General features: G+C 35.5%; 2 protein-coding genes across 11 annotated transcripts in view; one reads left to right on the forward strand and one right to left on the reverse strand.

Moving 5' to 3' along the window:
• The window catches only part of Kcnip4 (potassium voltage-gated channel interacting protein 4), a 500,726-nt gene extending 483,520 nt beyond the window's left edge, over positions 1 to 17,206 (forward strand). For 3 of the 5 annotated variants that reach the window (XM_058572393.1, XM_058572392.1, XM_058572395.1), the window contains exons 5-7: positions 11,911 to 12,018; positions 13,384 to 13,488; positions 14,101 to 14,253. In XM_058572393.1, coding sequence (XP_058428376.1) covers positions 11,911 to 12,018; positions 13,384 to 13,488; positions 14,101 to 14,238 — 351 coding nt within the window. In that variant the 3' untranslated portion in view covers positions 14,239 to 14,253. Of the gene's footprint in view, positions 1 to 11,910; positions 12,019 to 13,383; positions 13,489 to 14,100; positions 14,254 to 15,763 lie in introns of those variants that run through there. The other 2 variants (XM_046423834.2, XM_058572394.1) reach the window with 1 other exon arrangement.
• Pacrgl (parkin coregulated like) overlaps positions 1 to 24,676 on the reverse strand; it is a 52,291-nt gene that overhangs the window by 11,562 nt on the left and 16,053 nt on the right. For 4 of the 6 annotated variants that reach the window (XM_046423831.2, XM_046423830.2, XM_046423832.2 and 1 more), the window contains 4 exons: positions 23,354 to 23,488; positions 22,737 to 22,844; positions 21,402 to 21,482; positions 18,172 to 18,948 (listed from right to left, as the gene is read on the reverse strand). In XM_046423831.2, the coding sequence (XP_046279787.1) occupies positions 18,892 to 18,948; positions 21,402 to 21,482; positions 22,737 to 22,844; positions 23,354 to 23,488 (381 nt within the window). In that variant the 3' untranslated portion in view covers positions 18,172 to 18,891. Of the gene's footprint in view, positions 1 to 18,171; positions 18,949 to 21,401; positions 21,483 to 22,736; positions 22,845 to 23,353; positions 23,489 to 24,676 lie in introns of those variants that run through there. The other 2 variants (XM_046423833.2, XM_058572391.1) reach the window with 2 other exon arrangements.

Here is a 24,676-nt window from a genome sequence, read left to right on the forward strand (position 1 = left end):
GTCTGTTTTGGTGTCAATACCATGCTGTTTTTGTTACTATAGTTTGGTGGTACAATTTAAGGTCTGGTATTGTGATGCCTCCTACTTAACTTTTCTCACTAAGGACTGCTTTGGCTATTTTGGGCCTCCAAATTTTCCATTAATTTCATGATGGCTTTTTCTATTTCTTTGAAGAACATCATTGGAACCTTAACAAGAATTGCATTAAATCTGTATAGTGCTTTTGGTAGCACAGCCATTTTGACACTAGTAATTCTGACTCTTCAAGAACATGGGAGATCTTTCCATCTTCTAAGGTCTTCTTCAATTTCTTTCTCTGGTATTCTGTAGTTTTCATTGTAGAGGTCTTTTACCTCATTTTTGTTAAATTGATACCCAAGTTTTTTTTTGGTTTTTTTTTGAGGATATTATGAATGGGATACTTTTTCTAATTTCTCTTTCAGCTGATTATTCATTGGTATATAGGAACACAATTGATTTATGGGTGTTAATTTTATATCCTGCTACTTTGCTGAATTTGTTTATGAGTTCTAGAAGCTTTCTGGTGGAGTTTTTTTTTTTTTTTTTTGTCTTCTAAATATAGAATCATGCCATCTGCAAATAGTGATAGTTTGAGCTCTTATTTTCCTATTCACATCCCTTTCATTTTTTTTTCTTTTGCCTAATTGCTCTGGTTAAGGGTTCAAAAACTCTGTTGAATAGAAGTAATAAAAGAGGGCATCCCTGTCTTCTTCCAAATTTTAGGGGGAATGCTTTCAATTTTTCTCTGTTTAGAATGATATTGGCCTTTGGTTTAATATGTATAGCTTTTATAATGTTGAGGTGTTCCTACTATCCCTAATTTTATAGTGTTTTGAACATGAATGTATGCTGTATTTTGTCATATACTTTCTCTGCATCTATTGATATAATCACTTTTTTTGTCTTTAAGTCTACAGATGTGGTGAATTTTGTTTTTAATTTCCATATGTCAAACCAACCTTGTATCCCTGGAATGAAATCCATTTGATCATGGTGCAGTATTTTTTAAATATATTTTTGTATATATTAGCCAGTATTTTATGAGGAATTTTTTCATCTATGGTCACTAGAGATATTGGTCTGAAATTTTCTTTCCTTTATGTTTCTTGGTCTGGTTTTGGTATTAGTGTGATGCTAAATTTGAAGAATGAATTTAAAAGGGTTCCCTCCTTTCATATTTCAAGGAATAATTTGAAAAAGATTGGTGCTAGTTCTTCTTGGAAAGTTTGGTAGAGGTCAGCTGGGAATCCATCTGGTCCTGGGCTTTTCTTTGTTGGTAGGCTTTTGATGGTGTCTTCTATTCTGTTGCTTGAAATTGAGTTGTTTAAATATTCTATGTCCTCCTGATTCAATTTTAGTGGCTCATATGACTCTAGAATTTTGTAGATGTCTTCAAGATTTTCTATTTTAATGGAGTATAAATTTCCAAAATAGTTTATGATTATCACCTATATTTCAGTAGTGTACATGGTAATATTTCCTTTTTCATCTGGATTTATATAATTTTTGTTTTGTCCCTCTTTATCTTGGTTAGCTTGACTAAGGATTTATCAATTTTATTTATTTTTTCAAATAATCAAATTTTTGTTTCATTTTGACTTTTTGAATTGTTTTTGTTTCAATTTCATTGCTTTTGGCTCTGATTTTTTTTAATTTTTTATATCTACTCTTTTGATGTTGATTTATTATTCTTTTTCTAGGGTCTTGAAATATAATGTCAGGTCATTTATCTGGTGACTTTCTATTCTTTTAATGAATGATCTCAATGCAATGTACTTTCATCTTGGAACTGCCTTCATAGTGTCCCAGAGATTTTGATATGTTGTAATATTTTCTTTCACTTCTGAATATTTTATTTCACCCTTGATTCACTTCTATTTTTTATTTCATTCTTGATTTCTAATTTTATTCCATTATTATCAGATAGAAAGCAAGGTATTATCTCTATTTTTTTGTTTTCTATTTACTAAAATGTGCTGTGTGGCCTAAGGTATGGTATATTTTAGAAAATGATGCATGTGCTGCTGAGAAGAAAGTGTATGCAGTCATTGATGGATGAAATATTCTATAAATGTCTGTTAAGTTTAAATTATTCATTGTATTTTTAATCTGGAGCTTCTTTATTTAGTTTTTGTTTGGAAGATCTATCCAGTGATGAGAGAAGCATGTTAACATCATGGAGTATTATTGTGTTGTGGTTTATTTGAAATCCAGAAGGATTTGTTTGGTGTACATAGAGGTTCCTTATTTGGGACATAAATATTTATGATTGTTGTATCTTGTTTATGTATAATTCCCATAAGCAGTATACAATGACTTTATTTTTCCTTTTTATTAACATTGGCTTGAAGTCCACTTTATCTGAATATAGAAACCTATGCTTAGTTATGAGATCCATTTGAATGGTATGTTTTTTTCCCATCCTTTTACCTTCAGTCTGTGAATTGCTTTACTTATGAAGTGAGTCTCTTGCAGATTGGATTAAAAAAAAAAACAGACCCAATAATATGCTATCTCCAAGAGACTCACTTTTTATCCAATCTGCTAGTCTACGTATTTTGATTAATGACTTTAGGCCCTTTTATTCAATGTAATCATTAAGAAAGGAATTTTATTTTCTGTCATTTTGATTTATTTGGGGTTTTTAATTTGAAATAGTTTCTCTTTTGAGTGACTATTCTTCTATTGTAGTTGCTCTGTTTGCTGGTTTGTATTTTTATTTTTTATTTCTTCTTGAAATATTTTATTGAGTATGTTTTATAGAGTAGGCTTTCTAGTTGTGAATTCTTTAAACTTTCTTTTTTTTTACTATGGAATGTTTTTATTTCATCATAAGTTCTGAAGCTTAATTTTGCTGGGTATAATATTCTTGGTAGGATCCCATTTTGTTTTAGAGCTTGGTATATATTATTCTAAGACCTCCTAGCTTTGAAGGTCAGTTGCGATCTGGATTGGTTTCTCTCTAAATTTGACCTCTAATTTTTCTCTAGCAGCCTTTAAAATCCTATCCCTATTCTGTATGTTAGTCGTTTTCATAATAATGTGCCTTGGTGTGGGTCTGATGTAATTTTGCATATTTGGGATCCTGTAAGCCTCTTGTATTTGATTTGCCATTTCATTTTTAAGGGTTAAGAAATTTTCTGATATTATTTCATTGAAAACATTGTGAATTCCTTTCATTTGTTTCTCTAAACCTTCATCTATATTGATCTTAACTTTTTTTTTTTCATGTTACACCACATATTTTGGAAGTTCCATTCATGATCTCTTAACATCTCTTATCTAGGGTCATCTTTATTTTCAAGATTATACAGTTTGTCTTCATTGCTTGAAACTTTTGGTTTTATGTAATGGTGATGCTTTCCATTGAATGTTTAATGTGGTTTATTGATTCCTTCATTTCTAGAATTTCTGTTTGATTTTTTTTAGAAGCTTCATCTTTTTGTTGAAGTATGTTTCACTTTCTGTATTTTCTCTCTGATATCGTCCTTACATTGTCCTTTACTTCACAGATTAACCATAAATTTTCTAAACTCTTTCTTTGACATTTCTTCCACTGCAGTGTCAATGGATTCTGTTATTGAAGTATTTTGCTTTGTTCCCTTGTTTTTTTTCATGTTGTTTATGTCTCTTCCCATCTAAGAGTATGGATCTGAGGCAGTAGAGTTTCTATCCTTTGGACTTATAGTGTCCCAAAAAGTTTCTAGTACATCAAATAATACCAACAACCAATGCAAACAATATACAGCAATTCACCAAATAGTTCCTGCTGTGGCTTCTACAATGTTAATTGTCACAATGAACAGAAAAAATATGATCAGTTATTGCCCAGAGTAAATACAGTAAGTTTGCAAAAGGTTTTATAATTTAGAATGGTGAACAGGGAGAGAACAGAAGACCTACAGAATGTGACTATTATGAGGGAGGAGAAATGAAAATATAAGTAAAATATTGAAGGAAGACTTTAAGAGAGACCAATAGAGTTTTGCTGTTAGTAGAAGAAAAGAGGAAGATAATTAGAAACAGATAAGAGAGTAAAGAAAAAAGGAGACAAATATTTTAAAAAAATATAAAATAAAAGAATATAAAACAAGGCAAAACTATACTAAAACTGAACCATAGAAGATAACTGACTTCAAAAAATTCTAGAAATGAGTAAAAAGGAGGCAAATAATAAAATGTATAAGTGCCTCTAAACTATTAAGCTCACAACTAACCAGAGAAAAAAAGAAGAAGGACAAAAAAAAAGTTCTCAATGAAAAGTTAAGGAATTATTTCCATTGGAGTTCAAAAAAATTCATCGTTTCCCTTCTCAGCAGTATTAGGTAGGATGGACTGGGGTGTGATGTCTGCTCCCTCAGGGGGTTTCTCTGAAGAGTAAGAGCAAATCTAATAGGAAGGGTTTATGCCTGGGTAGGTTCCAAGTTCTTTGTTGAGTGATTATTAGTCTGCTCCTCCTGGGCCCAGCAGTTGTCTCCCACACTGGAAGACCTTGGATTTCACTTGTGTGGTGGAGGAACCAATCCTTTGTCTCCTTCACCACCCACAGACTCAGGTTCACTCTCCAAACTCAACCACTCCATGCTTATTTTGAATTCCAGGCTGGGTGGTGTCCCTTCCAGCTGGTCCTTCAAAGTGTCAGACTGGAGGGGGAAAGAATAGCAAGGTGGGTTTCCAAGGCCTGTATTCCCCTGTGTAAATCCCTCTCAGTGTCTGACCCCCGCCTGGTTATTTAGGCATTCTCTATTTCATGCGGTGTGGTTTTACCAAGCCTGCACTTTAAGCCCAGCTCAGGTTTGCCAGGGATCAGCCCCCACAGCTGCTGGCCCACACAGGGTGGCTGCAAATTGGCTCCTTTCTCTGTCCTCCTTGGCCCCTCTCCCAAAGAGTAGGTAGTGTATATAACATGCCTTTTCAGGCTGGTCCAGCAGTGTCTTTGATGTCTGATTTTGCCATACCCAAGCATGCCACAAATCTCCTAAATATGTGGGGTCTTTTAATCCCCTTATCCCTTCACTTTGCTCCCAGGGAGACCACTCCAAATAGCATCAGCACAGTAAAAATATCATTAGGGATTTCTTCCTTATTTGATTATATCAATTCTCCTGAGTCCTCAGTCAGATTTGAATGTCCAGAATTACAGTAAAATCCCCTTTTTATTTTTTTTCCACCCAACTTGCTAAGAAGTTGCCTGTCTGCTTCCTTGGTTTCATGCCACAGAGCAGCCAGAAATGCAATCTTCTCTATTCTGCCATCTTGTGGGGGGGACCTCTTAATTCATTTTTTAAATAAAATTTTTACTTTAGATCAGTTTTACATTTATAGAGAAATTGTGACTACACCAGAGAGAGTTCATGTGCACTTCACATCCAGTTTCTCCTGTGTTTAAATCATAAATTAATAGTATATACTTCTCACAGTTAATGAACCAATATTGACACATTTCTATTAATTTAAGTTCATGCTTTATTTTTATTTCCTTAGTTTTTACTTAATGTCCTTTTTATGACCCAGGATCCCATTCAGGTTGCATTTCCTTTAGTCCCATTGATACTTCATGGAGTCATAATGCCTCCTAAGGCCCTTCTGGATTGTGATAGTTTCTCAGACTTTCCCTGTTTTTAATGGCCTTGGCAGTGCTGTTCAGGTATTTTATAGAATGTCCCTCCATTGGGATTTATTTGATGTTTTTTCCCTATAATTAGTCTGGTGTGATGTGTTTTGGGGAAGAAGACCTCAGAGGTAAAATGCCATCTTATCAAATAATATCAGCAGTACACACTATTAAAATAATTTATGGCTGTTGACATTGACCTTGATCATCTGGCTGAAGTAGTACTTGTCAAGTTTCCCCATGACTGTTACTCTTTTTCCCCTTTTCCCGAGCCACACCCTTTAGATGGAAGTTATTATGCACAGCTCACACTTAGGGACTGGGGAATTATGTTCCACTTTTTCAATAGTCAATTATCCAACTAATTCTTTTTACTGGGAGATGTTTCTTTCCCCTCTTGGATATATATTAATGTATCCAATTATTTATTTATATGAGTATGAGATGATGGATATTTATCATTTTATTCTTTGTGTCATAATCCAGTATGAATTTACTTATTTCTCTTGTTTACATTGTTCCAGTTTGGCCTCTGGAAGCTCTTTCTCTTGGCTCCTACGTCTGTTTGACATACCTCTGTTAAGGCTGTTATGATTAAATATAGATCTAAAGAGTCTAGAAAAAATTTTGCCTGGCACATAGAAAATGCTCTATTGATGTTAGTGAGAAATGTTATTGATCCTGGTTAACATCTTTAATATCTGGTCATTCTCAGTGACTGAAATTAATTTCTGAGATTAATTAATATCTCTTTCTCTCAGTCTGTTGTAGTGCTCCTGGATCTGTAACTGTTGGATTTTTTTTTAGTTAATCTGATCTTCCTATGGCTTTCACATACTCACTCACTTTTTCTTCATTGAAGTTAAAGCCATTTTCCAACTTGTCTATATAGTAATTTAATGGCAAGAGTTATGACTTCCTGACACTTCCAAATGTTCTATAAATGTTATTAGTAATTGAATTCCAATTACTGAATCATTATTTCACCTCACTCCACAATTATGTTCTGTAAAGCCAGAAAAAGAGACATAGCATATATTTATATCATGCTATTTTGTATCATCTCACCTTATTGCTTCAGTTCTAGTTAAAATGAGAGCATGAGTTTCTGACAGAGGTCTAGGTTCAATTTCCATTTCTGCTTGCTCCCTGATTCTGCCTAGGCTGAGCCGCCTGTTTTCTCTGAGGATCTATCAATAAACTAAAGACCACAGTGCACATTCATAATGGTTATATGGGTGGCTGACATAAACTAATGCATGGGAATTGCCTAGCACAAGTTTCCACACATATCACAAATTGTATTCATTATTACTATTAAATTTCAGTGGTGCTGGGCTTCTTACCTACTATTTCCTCTTCTTTCCTAAGAAAGTCAGTCAAAAATGACAGGAAATAGAGACGAATGTTAGTGCAGTGTCATTTATAGTAAAGAAAATTTGAAATTTAGGTATTCAGCAATGAAAGTAATTGTGAAATAAATTGTGATATATTGATATAACTAAGCAATGTTGCAAATTTCAAATTGCAGCTATTAGTAGAAACTAAAATTAGGGATTAGTGTCTACAACATTTTAAAAAAAAGAATAGAAGAGAAATTAAAAGGGAATATCTGAGTAATAACTTTAGTTTCTGGTGTATTATTGTGTTTATATGCATGTGCACACACAAAGGGGTGGTGTGTGTGTGTGTGTGTGTCTGTGTGTGTATGGTGGGTTCTAGTTCAAAATGTTCAAAATTCATATAATTGCATTATTAGGTTAAACCATGTAAAATATTCAAATACAAACAACTTCTTGTGGTTCATCCTAAGATAAGGTTCTTCAAATAATGTCATAATGAATTTTTAATTGTAAAGTAAAAGCTTGTAATGTTAAATAAAAATATGGAACTCACTCTCTCTATATATATCATAATTATTTTATATGTATACATAACTATTACATGTTATTTTATATATGTGACATTTACTGTAAATATATGCTTAGATATACATGAAGAAAGACAAAATGGAAATGTTAAATATGAATAGGTATTGGGAATGTATGTGAGTAAATGCTTCTCCAGTACAGTTTTCTTTATAAGATCAAGTATTATATTTTTATACATGTTTATTTTTTATTTACATTTATGAATATTATTTTTAAATTCATCAATTTTTAAAAGCCACCAGTGATATGATATTAAATCTGAGAACTTCCTTCTAGTTTAACTGAATGTGGCTATAATCATCTTCCAAGACAATATCTAAGTAGACATTATTGTGTTTCAATAAGTATAAGGAAATTAGCTCTTCTATGTGGTAAAGTTAACCTACAAATCTTGTAAATATATTTCCTGTTATTTTTTAGACATGCTGATATATTTTTTAGTGTCAAGTAAATGCAAACTTTAGGTAATACCTGAAATTGTATCTTTCAAATATTTCCAATAGTAACTCAACCACTGTGGAAGTTTGACCTATTCAGAGAGGTCATGCTAGGGAAAATAAACAACCTTAAATTGCTTTGTGAAACTATCAAAGCAAGCATAAAATAAGAAATATACTGAACACATGAATGAACACTCTTCAGAGTCTCACTGCCTAACTAGTTAACCCTTTTAACCTTTGGCGAGTGACCAAGAGTGTTCTCATCTGCACTTTGTTGCAACTGTCCCCAAATGCATCATTCTCAGCCACAGTGGGCTTTGATTGACAAGTGGAGATTCAGGAGACATTCTGTAAAGCCTTAGCAGATGCATGAAGGTCAATGCTAGACAAGAGCAGTTTGTTATAAAAATCAGACCTTTATACCTTTCTCCTTTTGCCTTGATAAGAGAATGAAAACTAGAATTCAGTATAGTTCTCTCACTGCCTTATCATTTGTATACATGGAGGAACAGATATAACCTCCTTACACAGATAAAAGTAAACGTGCACAGTATTCTTGGAGAGGTTTTTGTTGTCATTTTGAGTCTTGCCACTTCCTGCCTGAGACATTTCAATCCCCATTCTGAAAAGCACAAAACTCTGATAAGACAAATCCTGGTTTTTGTTTTGAACAATCAAAGGTATTCATTCCTCTTTTGAGATAACTATGTAGGGACTTGGGGTGAGGCTCAATGGTAGAGTGCTTGACAGGCACACATGAGGTCCTGGGTTCAATCTCCAGAACCACGAAAACAACAATGACAACAACAAAAAACAAAATACAAAAACACCTGGACAGAAATAACTGCATCATTGCTATCACTATGTGAGATCAAAGGAGGGGTTCTCAAAGATCATAGTGATCTTTTAACTATGAAGTTTCAGGGTTTGTAGTATTTAAGAGGAAGGTGTAAGTTGGATGTCAGAATGGGAATCAGCGTACTTTTGTTCACAAATATTAGAAAATCATATACCAACTGATAAAAGCATTGTAACAATGTTATTAACTCACAGGAAGGATAAGACCAAAGATAGGGCTAGCTGTATCCTCAGGGTGAGCCCATGTATAGTTGGCAAGAAGATTATCTGCAGCCTTTGGGCTCCATGATTAATTGCTCCTGAAGCACAAGAAAGGAAAAAAAGCATATATGTCCTCTTAGTCCTAGCAAGACTCCAAAAGTTCTGAGAAATTCTTTAACTTGGACTAGGTTCAATCCTGTACCAACCACAATTCTAATTATCTTACCCGAATAGATGAAGTGAGCTTCCGGGTTTTGCCTAGGTCATGTTCTGTCACTAGAACACTAGAGCTAGAGCCGGGTTTTGCCTAGGTCATGTTCTATCACTAGAGCCAGGGATGGCATGAGCCTCCACAGAGCTGATGGAGCACCAGTAGGAATGAGAAGCCTGCTAGGGAGGTGAACAGTAGAAGATTACACCTATGCTAAAAAGGCTATCCTTCTTTTTGGACTGGGGATTGAAGCCAGGAGCAATGTGTCACTGAGCTCCATCCTCAACCCTTTTTAATTTTTTTTTTTTTTTTTTTTTAATTTTAAGACAGGGCCTTGCTAAGTTGTTTAGGACCTCTTCAAGTTCTGAGGCTGGCCTCAAACTTGTGATCCTCTTGCTTCAGCCTCCCTAGTCACATGTATTAAATGCATGTGGCCTCACACCCAGCTTAAAAGGGCTATCTTTAAATTTCTCACTTTGACTCCCATGTGTTTTGTTTGGTTGTGAAGCCAATGCCAACAATGAATCCTATAAGCCAATGGTTCTAAACTGTGTTCCCTAGACCAGCAGAATAGGCATCCTCTTGGAACTTGTTTGGCATGTAAATTCATGAGCACAGCCCCAACCTGGTGAATCAGAATCTCTGGATGTGGAAGCCCAGCCAGCTGTGTGGTAGCAAGCCCTCGATTCTTCTGCATGCTAAATTTTGAGAGCCATTGCATTAAGCATGTTTTCAAAGACCTTGTATCCTGCTCTCCATTTCAACTAATGACATGTAACTATAGCTTCATAATATGAAATGTATGATTTTACACTGAGCTGATGACCTCTTCTAGCACTTAAAAGTCATGTATTCACCTTTTAATAATGCTATTTTCCTATGCTCTGCAAGGACTATGGTACAACTTCTTAAAAAGCCAAAGCTTACAGTTGTACAAGTTGTATAGTGCAGAACTCCAAGGGGTGTCATTGTTTCTTAGTTATGGTATATTAAATATTTCATTTCCAGGAGAAAGAAAATATTTTGAGGAAGGTCCACGGCATTAACTTTACATCACTGTGATCAAAATACCTGAAAAGTAAAACTTAGTGGAGAGAAAGTTTATTTTGGCTCAAGGTTTCAAAAATTTAGTCCATGGTCAGTCAACTCCATTGTTCTGGGCCTAAGGTTATGCAGAACAACATGGTGGAAGGCTGTGGTGGATGGAAGTTTCTCCGTTCCTGGTGAACAGGAAGCAGAGAGCAAGGGGAAGGGGTTGCAGGGAAGGTGAACCCTTCCAGGGCATGCCCCCAGTGACCCACCTACTCAAGTAATACTCCACCCGCCTACAGTTACCATCCAGTCAGTCCACTCAAACTAGAATGGACAGATTAGGTTTTATAACTGAATCATTTCACTTCTGAATATTCCTGCATTAACACAGGAGCTATGGGGGTTACCTCATATCCAAACCATAACATCCTACTTTCCTTTAATTTGTACAAATCATCTCCTTATCTAGCAGCAGAACTTTCTCCTTTCTCCTCAAACCTTTGCTTTTTACCTTTGCTATATGCCCTCCTGTGCCAGCTAAGGGAAAAAACCTCCTCCTTTCACTCCATCCACCTGCATTCTGGAGCCCTCCCACCTATTCAGGACTGTCAGTCCATTTCTTACTCTTATTTTTAAGGTTGTTCCTATCAGTAATCAATATGCTCATTATTAGAAACCATTCTTGTCTCCCTCTTCTCCATTGAAACTTTTCCCATTAGTCTGTGGTGACCTCTGTGTTTCTGGTCCAGGGAACACTGTTCTGTCCTCAGCAGCAGCCTGAATCAAGACGAACAGTCCCTTCTAGGAAAAACCCTCTTTCTCCTTTATCAACTGCTTTTTAAGATTCTTTTACAGCTTCTCTTCTTTTCCCTGTTTATAAAATATTAAGAATTTTTTGTGGCCTTCCTTGAATCCTCTTTTCCTCTCACCCTACATTCTATCCTGAATGAAGACAGAAGTAGGTAAGCATGTTATCCAGGTTGTCTGGCTTCCAGCCCAAGCTCTTAGCCACTGCCCACATGTGATAACTTGATTTCTAATTAACGACTCTGATCAGTCTGCTGCTTATGGAAAGCCCACATTTATTGTTAGTGGCTATCTTTCACTGGAAGTATATTATGTGCATTTTAAAAAGAGGATCTTGCTGGGCGGAGTAGTACATGCCTGTAATCCCAGCAGCTTGGGAGGCTGAGACAGGAGGATTGTGAATTCAAAGCCAGCCTCAGCAAGGGCAAGGCACCAAGCAACTCAGTGAGACGCTGTCTCTAAATAAAATACAAAATAGAGCTGGGGATGTGGTTCAGTGGTTGAGTGTCCCTGAGTTCAATCCCCAGCACCCCCTAAAAATAAAATAAAAACAGAATCTTTCTGGTAAAGTATATTCACTTGTATTAGAAAGCCAATATCACACTCAGTTTCCTTACGAGAATGTTAAGAATTGGGAGAGCTTTATTCCTGCAAAGATCTCCAAGAGACAAATAAAAACACTTCAGTCATTTTGCTAAATAGATTGTTCAAAATCCAGAGGGTTGTTAACGTTGCATCCATTATTTGAGAGAGAACTTTATTAGAGTTCTAAATTGTATTTTTGTTTCTTTTTAGGATTTCATCAAAGGTCTTTCCATTTTACTCCGAGGGACAGTACAGGAAAAACTCAACTGGGCATTTAATTTGTATGACATAAATAAAGATGGCTACATCACTAAAGAGGTAAGAGAAATGCCACCAACACAGCTCTCCTCTGGACCATTTTCATTTCTTCAAAATGTTGAACAATTGCAATTATTAATTTAAATTTTTTTTCAGGAAATCCAAAGTATGTGGTGATAGAAGAGAGTCATATTCTAATTAAAAAATTTTAAATGGGTAGGACTAGTTTAGGATCATCTCCAAAGAAAATATATAAGATTATACCTTTACTTCCTACAGGCAGTTATTATTGTTGTTATTATCTTTTGGTACAAGGGATTAAACCCAATGGCTAATTAATCACTGAACCACAACTGTAGTAGCCCTTTTTATTTTTTGAGACAGAGCCTCACTAAGTTGCTTAGGGTCTCACTAAGTTGCTGAGTCTGGCTCTTAACTTGAGATCCTCCTGGCTCACCCTCCTGAGCTGCTGGGATTATAGACATGTGCCACCATGCCCAGCTCCTATAGGCATTTTTAATACATACTGGGAATTGAATAAATACTGTGCTCAGAACCAGATGGGAAAAGATGTGTCCAAACCATGGGAGAATACTTGGCCAGAAACCTTTTTCTTCTTATAAAACATGACCCCTATGGAAACAAGCAATTTTGCAATCATATGGATTGTACTCTGACTTGTGTTTCATGAGAATAAACTGATACAATGGTGGATTCTCCAAGCATACTTCCAGGCAGGCTATTCATATAAGACTCCCAGACCTAATGGTGTTAAAAGGACACACTACCTGAATCCTGGGTATTCTCAGTTGCAATGAACATTATGTGACTGCATCACAACAGTATGCTGATTTTACATCCTTTGGCTATATACCAAGGAGTGGGATAACTAGGTCAAATGGTGGTTCCATTCCATGTTTTCTGAGGAATCTCCATAATGCTTTCCATAGTGGTTGTACCTATTTGCAGTCCCACCAACAATGTATGAGTGTACCTTTTCCCCCACATCCTCGCCAACATTTATTGTTACTTGTATTCCTGATAAACTACCATTCTGACTGGCCTGAGATGAAATCTCAGCGTAGTTTTAATTTGCATTTCTCTAATTGCTAGAGATGTTGAATATTTTTTTCATATATTTGTTGACCATATTTACTCTTCTGTGAAGTGTCTGTTTAGTTCATTTGCCCATTTATTGATTGAAATCTGCTTCATTTTGCAACTAAATCAAAATTGATTCTTACATTCTGATTCTGCTGCAAAAGGCAAAAAGCTGTTTGTTGGTTTTGCCTTTGGGACAACAAAAAGGCCTCTCATGAAGAATCAAAGAAGAATTTTAAAAATTTGAAACATTTGGAAAAAATCTGTCAGTTTCTTACATTCTTTATACTTTGTATACAGACTTGTGTGGCTCTTTTTTTCCAGGAAATGCTTGATATAATGAAAGCAATATATGATATGATGGGTAAATGCACATATCCTGTCCTCAAAGAAGATGCTCCCAGACAACATGTTGAGACATTTTTCCAGGTAGGAATAAAAACAGAAGTCAGGGAGGGAGGGAAACTAGGAGAAAATTTCCTGATATTTGCAAGCCACTGTGATGATTCAAAAGAAGGCAAAGGAAGACAAGTTTTACTGAAAGGGACAGAACAATAGAAAACTTAACCATCTTGCTAATTTAATAATTTTGAGTTTATTGTAACCCTGATAATTCATTGAACATTTATGATATCAGTAAGCAATTCTCAAGTTTCACAAGTTTTCACTTATTTCCATTCAGTTTTCACAAGAATGTATGAAGTTATAAACCCTCATTTGTCCATTTTACAGATGAGAAAACCATGGTTCTAAAAGTAGAGCAAATTGTCTGAGCTGTCATGTTTAGAAAACAGGATTTTTTTTACCTAGGGCAGAGTGACTCTAGACCTTCCCATTGTACTAAAAAAAAAGCACAGCATGGAAGGATTTGGTCATATGATTTGTATCCTAAGAAACCTCAAATTCCTGCCATGATGCAATTCTTCCACATAAAACAAGCAGATGGGCTTTCTTTTTATCCACTTTGGCCATTGGATTCTGGTGTAAGGGTAGCAAAAGATAAGTGTGCATAAAATGTTTTGTTCTTTTCTTCCTGAACAGAAAATGGACAAAAATAAAGATGGGGTCGTTACCATAGATGAATTCATCGAAAGTTGCCAAAAAGTAAGTACTGACAGGAAAAGAACTGCCCCTTTTGTTTCCATAACAGGTAAACAACATGAACTGAGAAAAATATAAAGATCAAATGTCTTAACTCAGCACTCCTACAATGTATAAGAAAGAACTACTACTCTGAAAACAAGTGTCAATTTATACATTCATTCAATCAGCATTACATAGTGCTTCCTTGAGTTAGGATAAGTACAAAGCCCTAGAGATACAAAAATTATATAAGGACTGTGTTTTGGTTTACCAAATCCTCAGTGAATATTCACTATTGACAATAAAACATAAGCAACTTGAATGGCTCTTCTCCTGGACTTATATGTATACATCTATCATGTCTCCATAGAATTAGAATTTCAATACAGTCACATATATATCACAAGTCAAGCTTATAACCTATTTCTAAAAGAAACATTATTGCTCTGGTATATGTAAGCAAGAAACGGCTTTTTAACTGAAGCCAGTAAAGGTCTTCAGTCACAAAAAATGCAGATTATAAAGTTTCTCAAAGGAGAAATCTGGGAAATCCAGTGTTAGCTCACTAGAATTATTGGACTAGATTTGTAGGTAGAACCACAATTAAGGATTTCTAAAGTAATGATGGAAACAAAGAAATTTTTTGATGCTTTAGGTTTTTTTTCCCTTACTTTTTATTGTTCTTTATCTTGCCTGATGCATGCCTGTTTCTTAGATCATATTTCAAAGTAATGGTCTTTCAAAATATTAACATGGTAACATTATCCTGCCTAATGGTGGTGTCGTTACTTGGTTTCAAGCCATTATTGGTTCAGCCACTATTTACCATGACTATAAATAGCTCACAAAGAACATTCACAAAATTGACAAGAGCTTCTAAAGAATCCAGTCTGTCCTCATAGCTCATTTCTATGGAATATGGTAAACTGAACACAGCCATGTGCAAGGGTTTCTCCTAACCAATCCTTTCTCTGATTTGAGGCTATTCATTTTTTTCATTTAATTTTATTTATTTTGTGGGGCATAATTAATTTTTTTACTGCAGTTTTATAGTTATACATAGTAGTTGGGTTGTCCCAACAAATTCATATCATTTTTAGAGGCTCCTAAAGGCCACACAGATTTAGCCACAACTGGAAGACACAGAAACAGAAGCACAATTACTGCGAATATTCATTCTTCTTAATCCACCTTCCAGATTCCCATGCCCCAAACACCAATCCTTAGGAAGCTGGGGCATAACTCAACACACATAGTTTCTTTGCGTCTGTATAAATCTTCTGTGATTTGGCTTGTGATGTACCTGAAATGTCAAAATTCTCATTTGCTCACTTTGAATTACCAGTGCCTCCTGGTTTCCATTTTGGCATTATCATTTGAGAAATATTCTCTATTAACATCAAGATTTAAATAAAGCATCTGAGCCTGGTACACTCAGAATACATTAAACAGACTCTCCTGGGAATCATGTGGAAAGTGGATAGAGAGTCATTTACATTTGCAAACAGTATGTTAGCTTTGGCATAGGAAGTTGGTGGGAGGAGGCAATACTTAAAAGGCACAACAGATAACTTACCATGGCAGATATGCTGAATTTAATCCCTCTGTTTCTCCCTTACAGGATGAAAACATAATGCGCTCCATGCAGCTCTTTGAAAATGTGATATAACTTGTCAAATAGATCCTCAAACAGATAAATGTGAACTACCCTACCACACTTAAGTTGGAGCTACCACTTTTAGCATAGATTGCTCAGCTTTACACTGAGGCATATTATGCAAACAAGCTTTGTTTTAATATAAAACAATCCCCTGAAGATCTGATTTTTTCCATTATAAATTTGCATCCTTTTCATAATGTTACTGAGTCCATGAGATGTTCTAACTCATTTCAAACTCTATGAATATTCAAAAGTAATAGAATTTGGCATATAGTTTTGATTCTTTAGCCATGGGATTATTGAGGCTTTCACATATCAGTGATTTTAAAATACCAGTGTTTTTGCTACACATTTGTATGTATTCAGTCCTAGGATTTTAAATGGTTTTCTAAAATATCTGCATCGGCATTTAATTTCCAAATTTAATTTCACTTAATTCCATTTATATAACATTAACAAGATTACTACCAAAACTAAAAAAACATAGTCCCAATCACTATGTATCTCCCACCTTCTGTTAAAGACATTAATTTACTGGCATTTTTTATAACATCTAACAAGTTAGTTTATTATCAGATATCAGCATATGCCTAATAAAACTTATTTTAATAAGCATTTCTTAATTTTCCATAATGCATATTATAGCCAAGGCCATATATATATATGAAATTTTGGATTTGTTCAATCTTACAGGTGGTTCATTTTCTATTGTGTCATTATGTGAAGTTCAAGAAGGTGTGAAACTAAGGATGTTTACAGACATATGCAAAGGGTCAGGATATCTGTCCTCCAATACATAGTAATGCTTAATAACAAGTAATCCTTAACAGCATTAAAGGCCAATTCATCTCCTTTCATCGGACTTCCTCACAGCATGTTTATATTATAAGCCATTCAGGGACAAAGAAACCTTGACTACCCCAAAGCTATTAGGAACAAACAGCAAGCAGAATTCACTTTGAAAGCACCAATGATTCTATCATATTGAGAACTAATTTCAAGATTTCATAGAAAATGAATATAAATGCTGAATAACTCATTTGGATTGTACTATGATTTAGCTTATCATAAATCTCCAACAATTCAGATTCTTAAGTCAAAACTGTAAAAATTGCCACATTACCATAGATAAACATATCTTCCCTGTTTTGTAGAATATCACAAAGACCAAGAGGCTATAAGAGGAGGAAATTTGCAACTGTCTTTGCAACAATAAATCAGGTTATCTATTCTGGTGTAGAGATAGGATGTTGAAAGCTGCCCTGCTATCACCAGTGTAGAAATTAAGAGTAGTACAATACATGTACACTGAAATTTGCCATCGTGTGTTTGTGTAAACTCAATGTGCACATTTTGTATTTCAAAAGGGAAAAATAAAAGCAAAATAAAGTGTTTATAACTCTACTGTCTGTTATAAGTCTTTATTCTAACATTATTTTTAAATGATGTTTTTAATCTAGTACAATTGTACAGCATTGTCTAAATTACATATCTTTGGTTGGTGTTGAATACGAAGAAGAAAAATCAAAGCAAGACCAGTGGGCAGGCAGCTGTGGGACTATATAAAAAAGGCACTACAGCCAGGAGTGGTGGGGCATTCCTGTAATCCCAGCAGTTTGGGAAACTGAGGTAAGAGGATCCTAAGTTCAAGGCCAGCCTCAGCAACCTAGGAAGGCCATAATCAACTCAGTGAGACCCTGCCTCTAAATAAAATACAAAAAAGGGATGGGGATAGGGCTCGGCGAATTCAATTCCCAGTACCAATCAATCAATAAATAAAATGAAGTGGGCACTGCAAAGAGGTTAATCCAGGTGTTTGAGGGACAGAATAGGAAAGGGCATTCTTAGATGCTTCTGAGATTTAAGATATTTGCTTCCATGTAAAGTAGTGATTTCACATCTCCATTCTTTGTAAGTATCATTCTTGTTTTGGATTTAGTATCGATACTCAAGTTCATTATAGCCTCTCTTCTTGTCAGTAAGATAGGTCTTATTCTTGTTTTCTATTTCTCTTCCTCTATGTCTTCCTTTTCCAGAATGATCTAGAGTCAGCTATGACATCAAAAATTCTGAACTATATCTGTACACTTTATCGTTTTTGTTTATTCTGGTACCAAGGATTGAACCCAGTAGTGCTCAAACACTGAGCCACATCCCCAGCCCTATTTATATTTCTTTCTTTTGAGACAGGGTCTCACTAAGTTGGTTAGGGCCTTACTCATTGATAAGTCTGGCTTTGAACTTGGAATCCTCCTGCCTCATCTCCTGAGCTGCTGGGATTACAGGCATGCAATAAGTTATATCTTAAAATTTCTTATAAAATGCTAAATTAACTATTAAACATAAGCAAGCACAACAAAGTCACTGAATAATATAAGTTTTAAGATTTTAATTCCTGAATATCTGTATATATTCATAAATATTTTCAGGCTATGAAATGCAAAAATAACATTTACTTAAATACAATTAACACCTGAAGTTTAGGTAGTTTTAACAAGTTGTAATAAACAACAAACCTGCAGTAGAATTTACACACTTAAAAAATTTCTTAAAAGTAGAATACTCTGGAAAGTAATTTTTCCAAGCATTCTACATAATAAAATACATATTTATTTACAAATAAAAAATAGTGAATTCACAAGGATTAATCCAATATTTGAAATTTCTATAGCTTGATATATATAAAAACTAAGAAATGGCAAAAAAAAAACCCTATAAACATAAACATACAGCTACAAATAACTGCAAGTGTTACAAATTAAAAAAGCACTAGAAAATAAATACAAACACACCTGATCTTATAAACTCAATGGTTCTTCACACAAATGATAAAAAGACGAAGAAAAACCACAAAGTTATACTATTACAAAAGTTCCTTTAATAACCTTCCATTATTAGCCATTCCTTTTTGTTGATGAGTAACCTTCACTATGATTCGGCAGGTACATATACTTACCTTAACCTAGTAAACAATGACCTGTGGTTGTGATTTACAAAAGAATGAACTGAACTGAACAAGGTTTCGTGGGTATCCATGGTCAGTGTATGAGACCTGTCAGCAGGAAGATGACTTCTCTTGCCTCCCTTATTCAAGAGCATATCGAGCAGTATGTTGGAATTTTGGATTTGATGATTATAAGGCTTCCCTGCCAACAGAAAAATAGTGCAATATCATTATGCCATGAAGACTAACATGTAAGACTATGCTAACAAGCATCAGCATGTGCAGAAGTGTGCCTAAGAAGTATCCAAAACAAAATGGGTAAGAACAAAATGATGGAATGAAAAGTAGACCTTTTCTTTTCTGAGTTAAATAAAATATAGATTGTTTCTTCCTTTTTTAAAAAGTATCTGGAGAAGCAGTTAGGAATCAGACCAGTATTCAAATTCAGCTTCTCTCAGTTATTTCATTGTCAAACCTGGGCTCTGCACCTCAGTTTCTTGATCTTTAAAGGAGATTAACAACAAACTCTACCTCTGAGGATTGTTAATAAAGATTAGGTGAGTTTGATGCCTAAAAGTACACAGAAGAGTACCTGTCATGAAGTAAGCTCTTATATAATCAATAAAGAAAGATCAGGGTATGTTTAAGTGTATGGCTTTCCCACAACAAATAAGCATGTAACTAAGAAAATTAAATTAGGCTAGGAATGAACTCATCACAATTTAAGGCAGGTAGCAAAAATATTATTTACAAGAAGTAACTCATTGTCTGTAACATGTTTTATTTATTTCTCCAGAAGGTGGATCTTCACATCATTATAATATACAGAGACCCTAAGAAAAGTGAAACTGCAATAAAGAAGAATCTTTTTAAAAACACTAATTTTTGACATTTAAAGAAACTTAATAAGTTTTGAAATTCTTAGAGGAGAAACATGATTCATTAAGTTCATGAAGAACTGCAAAGTACCAAAGGCAAGCACGATACTAATGAAGCAAAGAGAAAGTCCTTGATACGCAATTTCAGTAGAAATTTTTCTATTGCAATTACATGAATTATTACTAAAGTTTTACATAGGACATAAGGAGAGTACAGATATCTGAAGAAAATAAACAATACCTTAGAGCCCTTATAACTATAAAATCTCTCTTTTATTTTTTAAAAAAATCTGTCTTAATATCATTCAAAGCAAATGAGATTATGTGGCAATAAAAAAGAATTACTCTCTCTAGGACCCTGGGATTGGTCAAGCACATCCTCTGTATTCCAGCTATCAATCTATCTGTGCTGTTTTAAAATCTCTTTACATGCTAATAGCCCCACACCAAACACACACACACACACACACACACACACAAACAAACACACTTTTTACTGTCTGAATCTGCACAGGTCCACAGAACATGGAAAAGCGTTTAGGGAGAATTTCATATTAAAAAGCTGACATCTGTATGTAGCATCTATTTACTTCCATTTCATAGGGGAGAAAGGATAAATACATTTTGAATTTAAATTCTTGGTACAGAGAATTGTGAGTATTTTACTTCTGCTAAGAGTCACTGGATTGATTAATGGCTAGTTCTCAACAAGATGTGTGAATACTAACCCTCTGCCTAGGTCTTAAATCACAACATAGAAATTTATTATCTAGTAGGCTTAGGGAATTACTGGCTCTTCATAAACTTTATCAAGGCATTCATTATGAAAAGAATACAATCAAAAAAGTTATTGGAATTAGGTAATTTAGGCAAAGTTTAAACTAAATTGTTCACCATTTTACAATTTTTATGATTTTACAAATTTTCTTACAATTAATTCCTTTACAAAGTACCTAAAATGAAACAAAGTTATTCATTGTTAAAATAATTACATGTGGTTATATTATTAAAATCTGATAAACCATAATCTCCAAAACAAGACTGTTGTATGAAAATATTTCTAAAACTAAATTATGTGAACACGTCTTTCAAATGATGAAAATACAATTAACCTACTTATTTGACACCAAATAGTAACAAAATACCTTGAAAAGTTAGAATAATCAATTGAACTATTCAAAATGTGTGTGTGTGTGTGTGTGTGCGTGTGTGCGCGCGCATGTGTGAAACTCAATTGCCCAGTCATTTAGAAGTGTCATTTCAATCCTTATGATAGATTCTTAAATTCTGAGGCAGAAAAGATGGCAAATTAAAAGGAAAAAAGAGAGCTGGGAGTGTTGCTCAATGGGAAAGTACCAGCTCAGCATCTACAAAGCCCTGAGGTCAATACCCAGCACCAAATAAATAAAAGTGGAGGGGGGAAAAACTCTGTCTTCCATGAGCTCTGTAAATGAGATATTTTTTTCCTCTGAGTTTTTCAATGGTCAAAACAAAACATTTTAAATATTTTAAAGGAAGAAGCTAAAGCTACAACGCATGGTGTGCGTTGGTGAGCACAGTGAAAAATAAATAGTCACTGGGTTACCAAGAAACTGTGACCTGAGTACCAAGAAACTGTGACCTGAGTCCCAGAAACTGTGAGCTCTAAAATGAAAATATTACCTTCACATGTTTACTTATAGCTGAAATGAGATAATAGATTTTAATAAATAATTTTATAATAGAATTAAAAGTTAAAACCAAACCAAAAACATGACTTAATGAATATTCTACTTACACCTCCACCATGATGCTCTAGCTTCTGTAATGCACTTGTGATTGGCTCTTTGAATTTCTTGTCCATTAGTCTCTTGGAAAGCTTTTGAAGACCATGGGTGAAGGTGGGGAGATGATGCAGAGGTTGAAATGATTTGAAAAAGTAACAGTTCAGCCATAGACATAAATAAAACTTGATAAACATCCCATAATTTGAGATTTCAAGGCTTCTTTTAAGAAACATCTCATTAAAATTTATATAAAATAGACATCATTTTTAAGGCCCAGGCCATATAAAGTTGGTTTCTGGTCCTTCCTTCTCTCAGGAATAAAAAGTAACCCAATGGAAATACTTCACACCATTGAACATTGAATAAAAGGGCCTGTCAGCCAAGCCAATCATCAAAGATTAGGCAGGATTAGAAGACACTATCAGAAAGAAAAAAAAAAGAGAGAAGGGCAACTTGAAAGAAAGAGAGTCACAGTCATTTAGTTCACTTTCACTTTCTTCAGATTGTGCAGTAGTCTCCCCACCTTCTTGGATTTTTTTTTTTTTGAGAGAGAGGGAATGGCTAAGTTGCTTAGGGCCTTGCTATGTTGCTAAGACTGGTCTTGAATTTGGGATCCTTCTGCATTAGCTCCCAAGTTGCTGGGATTACAGCCATGTGTCACTGAACCTGGCCCCCATCCTCTTTGTGGATATTTCCAGCCAGGACTTCCTACTGGTGTATTGATTACCCTTACCTAAAAAAAAAATTTGGTCCTTTTTACTAACCTCCTGGATGATAACCTCTAAGCTTTTAGAATGTCCTGCCACACAGGAGTATCTCTATTATCCTGGGGGCTTTTGGCCATATCAGATGGTTCACACTAACAATGTGACTTATGGTGGGGGCCTTGGGTCAAAGTATCAGCTAGATTCTGTGAAGGTTATGGACTAATCTCTAAATACACAGGCAGGCAGGCAGTCATGCCCAAGTGACAGACTGCAATAAAAACCCTGGACACCAAGGCGCAGGGTGTATGACACTGCTTATAATTCATAGCTAATTAACACAAGTGTAATACCATTATACTGTTCATTAAGTTTTATAAATTCAATTTTGTTTACTTTTCATTATTTGTCTAAACTCTGCTCTTATAAGCACTTCCATTTTTACTGTCCACTAGTAAAATGCATTATGAATTACTAAGTCCAATCTCAATATTTTCTGGTTTGGATGATGATGAGTTCCTTTTTGTTTTTTAAGGTTGAGATATTTGAATGATTAACTTGAAGAAATTAAATCATATATACATATATGTGTGTGTGTGTGTGTGTGTGTGTGTATATACATCTAATATTTGCAGTACTTACACTGGTAAGCAGATGTTTCAGATGATCATTTAGGGAAGGACCAACTATGACACTTAACTGCACCAAAGCACACAATCCTCTTTCAAACACTTCATCATCTGAATGGACCTTTTGGGTTGGTTAGTTGGAGATACAGAAGCAGGAGTGAAAAAGAAGGAAAAAAAAAGGGAAGATAGGTTAGCAAAGGGCAAACAGGTAGGGGAAAAAAGTAAGATTAAACATTTAAAATTAAAAGAGAATAATAAAAAACAAAATTTCAAAAATAACTTTAATACAGGACTTCTAGAAGCAAAACCAAAAATTATCATCATAACTAAATCATTAGCTAAAATACATCTAGCTTACAGAAAGACTAATTTGAGGTTCACTACTTCCTCTAATTACTCAAAATTTCCCTGTGTACACAGTTAGTACATCTTCTAAAGGTGTCTTCATAATCATCTGGCCTTGAATAAGAGTGGCCTCATTTTGTACATACAGCAAAATCACAGATTAAGGACTACTTTGCATATAATACAGAAGTAGGGGGAAGGCATAAAATATTCTATGTTAGAGTTTTCTCTTTTCTATCATGTGATTTTTAAATTAAAAGCACAAGGAAGTAAGTGACAACATACCAGTGCTGCCTTTAGCACAGGAATTAGTCTAGGTAGCAAAGGAATAGCCTTTTCAGGAGCTCCTTTGACCAAAAGTAATTCTCTAAAACCCTCCTTTGACACAAAGGTATATGGATGTTTCGTCTCTCTCAGACCCTGTCAAAGACAAAAAAAAAAAAAAAAGAAAAGATAAAAGTTTCAATACCATTTTGCTATACTAATAATAGAAAAAATTAATTTTACTAGCCTAAATGAAAATCAAAAGTAGGGAGTCAACCACACTGGCCTGTGCAGGACCCAGGCTCACAGTAGGCCCAGGTCCACCCCTCCACCTGTAGAGCAGATACCCACCTGAGGCTCTGACACAGAACCACCTCTTCTGACCAGCAGACTACTGCGGCAGCACACGCCATGCCCAGACAGCCCACTCCAGCCCGTGCGGGACCCAGGCTCACAGTAGGCCCTCATCTACCCCTCTTCCTGCGGGGTAGACACCTGCCAGAGCCTAGCCTCCGGCACAGGACCAACCCCCCACCCTTCTGACCAACGGACTACTGAGGGAGGTCAAGCCCAATGGCCCAGATCCATCCACACTGGCCTGTGGTGCTGGACCCAGGCTCACAGTAGGCCTGAGTCCACCCCTCCACCCATGGGGCAGACACCCACCAGAGTCCAGTCTCTGGCACAGGACTACCTCTTCTGACCAGCAGATTACCACGGGAGCCCAGGCCAGGCCCAGATCCGTCCACACAGATTTGTGCAGGGCCCAGGTCCAGGGTTGGTCTGAGTTCATCCCCCTCTTCCTGGGAGCCTAAGCCTAAGCCACTTCCATCTTGGAACACTGCAGTCATGGCCATAGCCTTCCCCACACAGTAGCTCCTAACCTTTTGACAGCAGACAGGGCATAGAAGCAGCTGCGTCTCAGAGCAGGCATCCCAAAGGCAGTGTGGGGCCCATCCCTTTCAGCCCCATCTCTGTAAGACACTGCTTCCACCTTGGGGTACCTTAAACTATTATCTCGACTATTGCCGCCACAACCTTTAGATGCAGTAGCATACATTGAGGGACACCAGCAGGGTCTGGAAGCCCAACATCAAGGTACAAACAATCTGCACGGGTACTACAAGAATATAGGAAACAAACTGTAACACCTCTGATCTACACTGCAAGAAAGGAAGACAAATAGATAACATGAAAAAACAAGGGAGGAAAGTGCGCCAAACAAACCAGCATACTATAATAACAGAACCCATGGACGGCAAAGTTGATGACATGTCAGAGAAGGAGTTCAGAAGGTTCATAATTGAAATGATCTATGCATTAAAGAATGACCTACATGAGCAA

This window comes from Marmota monax, unplaced genomic scaffold (genome assembly GCF_021218885.2).
Source record: "Marmota monax isolate L192 unplaced genomic scaffold, Marmota_monax_Labrador192_F-V1.1 WCK01_AAM20220418_F8-fsc00009, whole genome shotgun sequence".
Lineage (NCBI taxonomy): Eukaryota > Metazoa > Chordata > Mammalia > Rodentia > Sciuridae > Marmota > Marmota monax.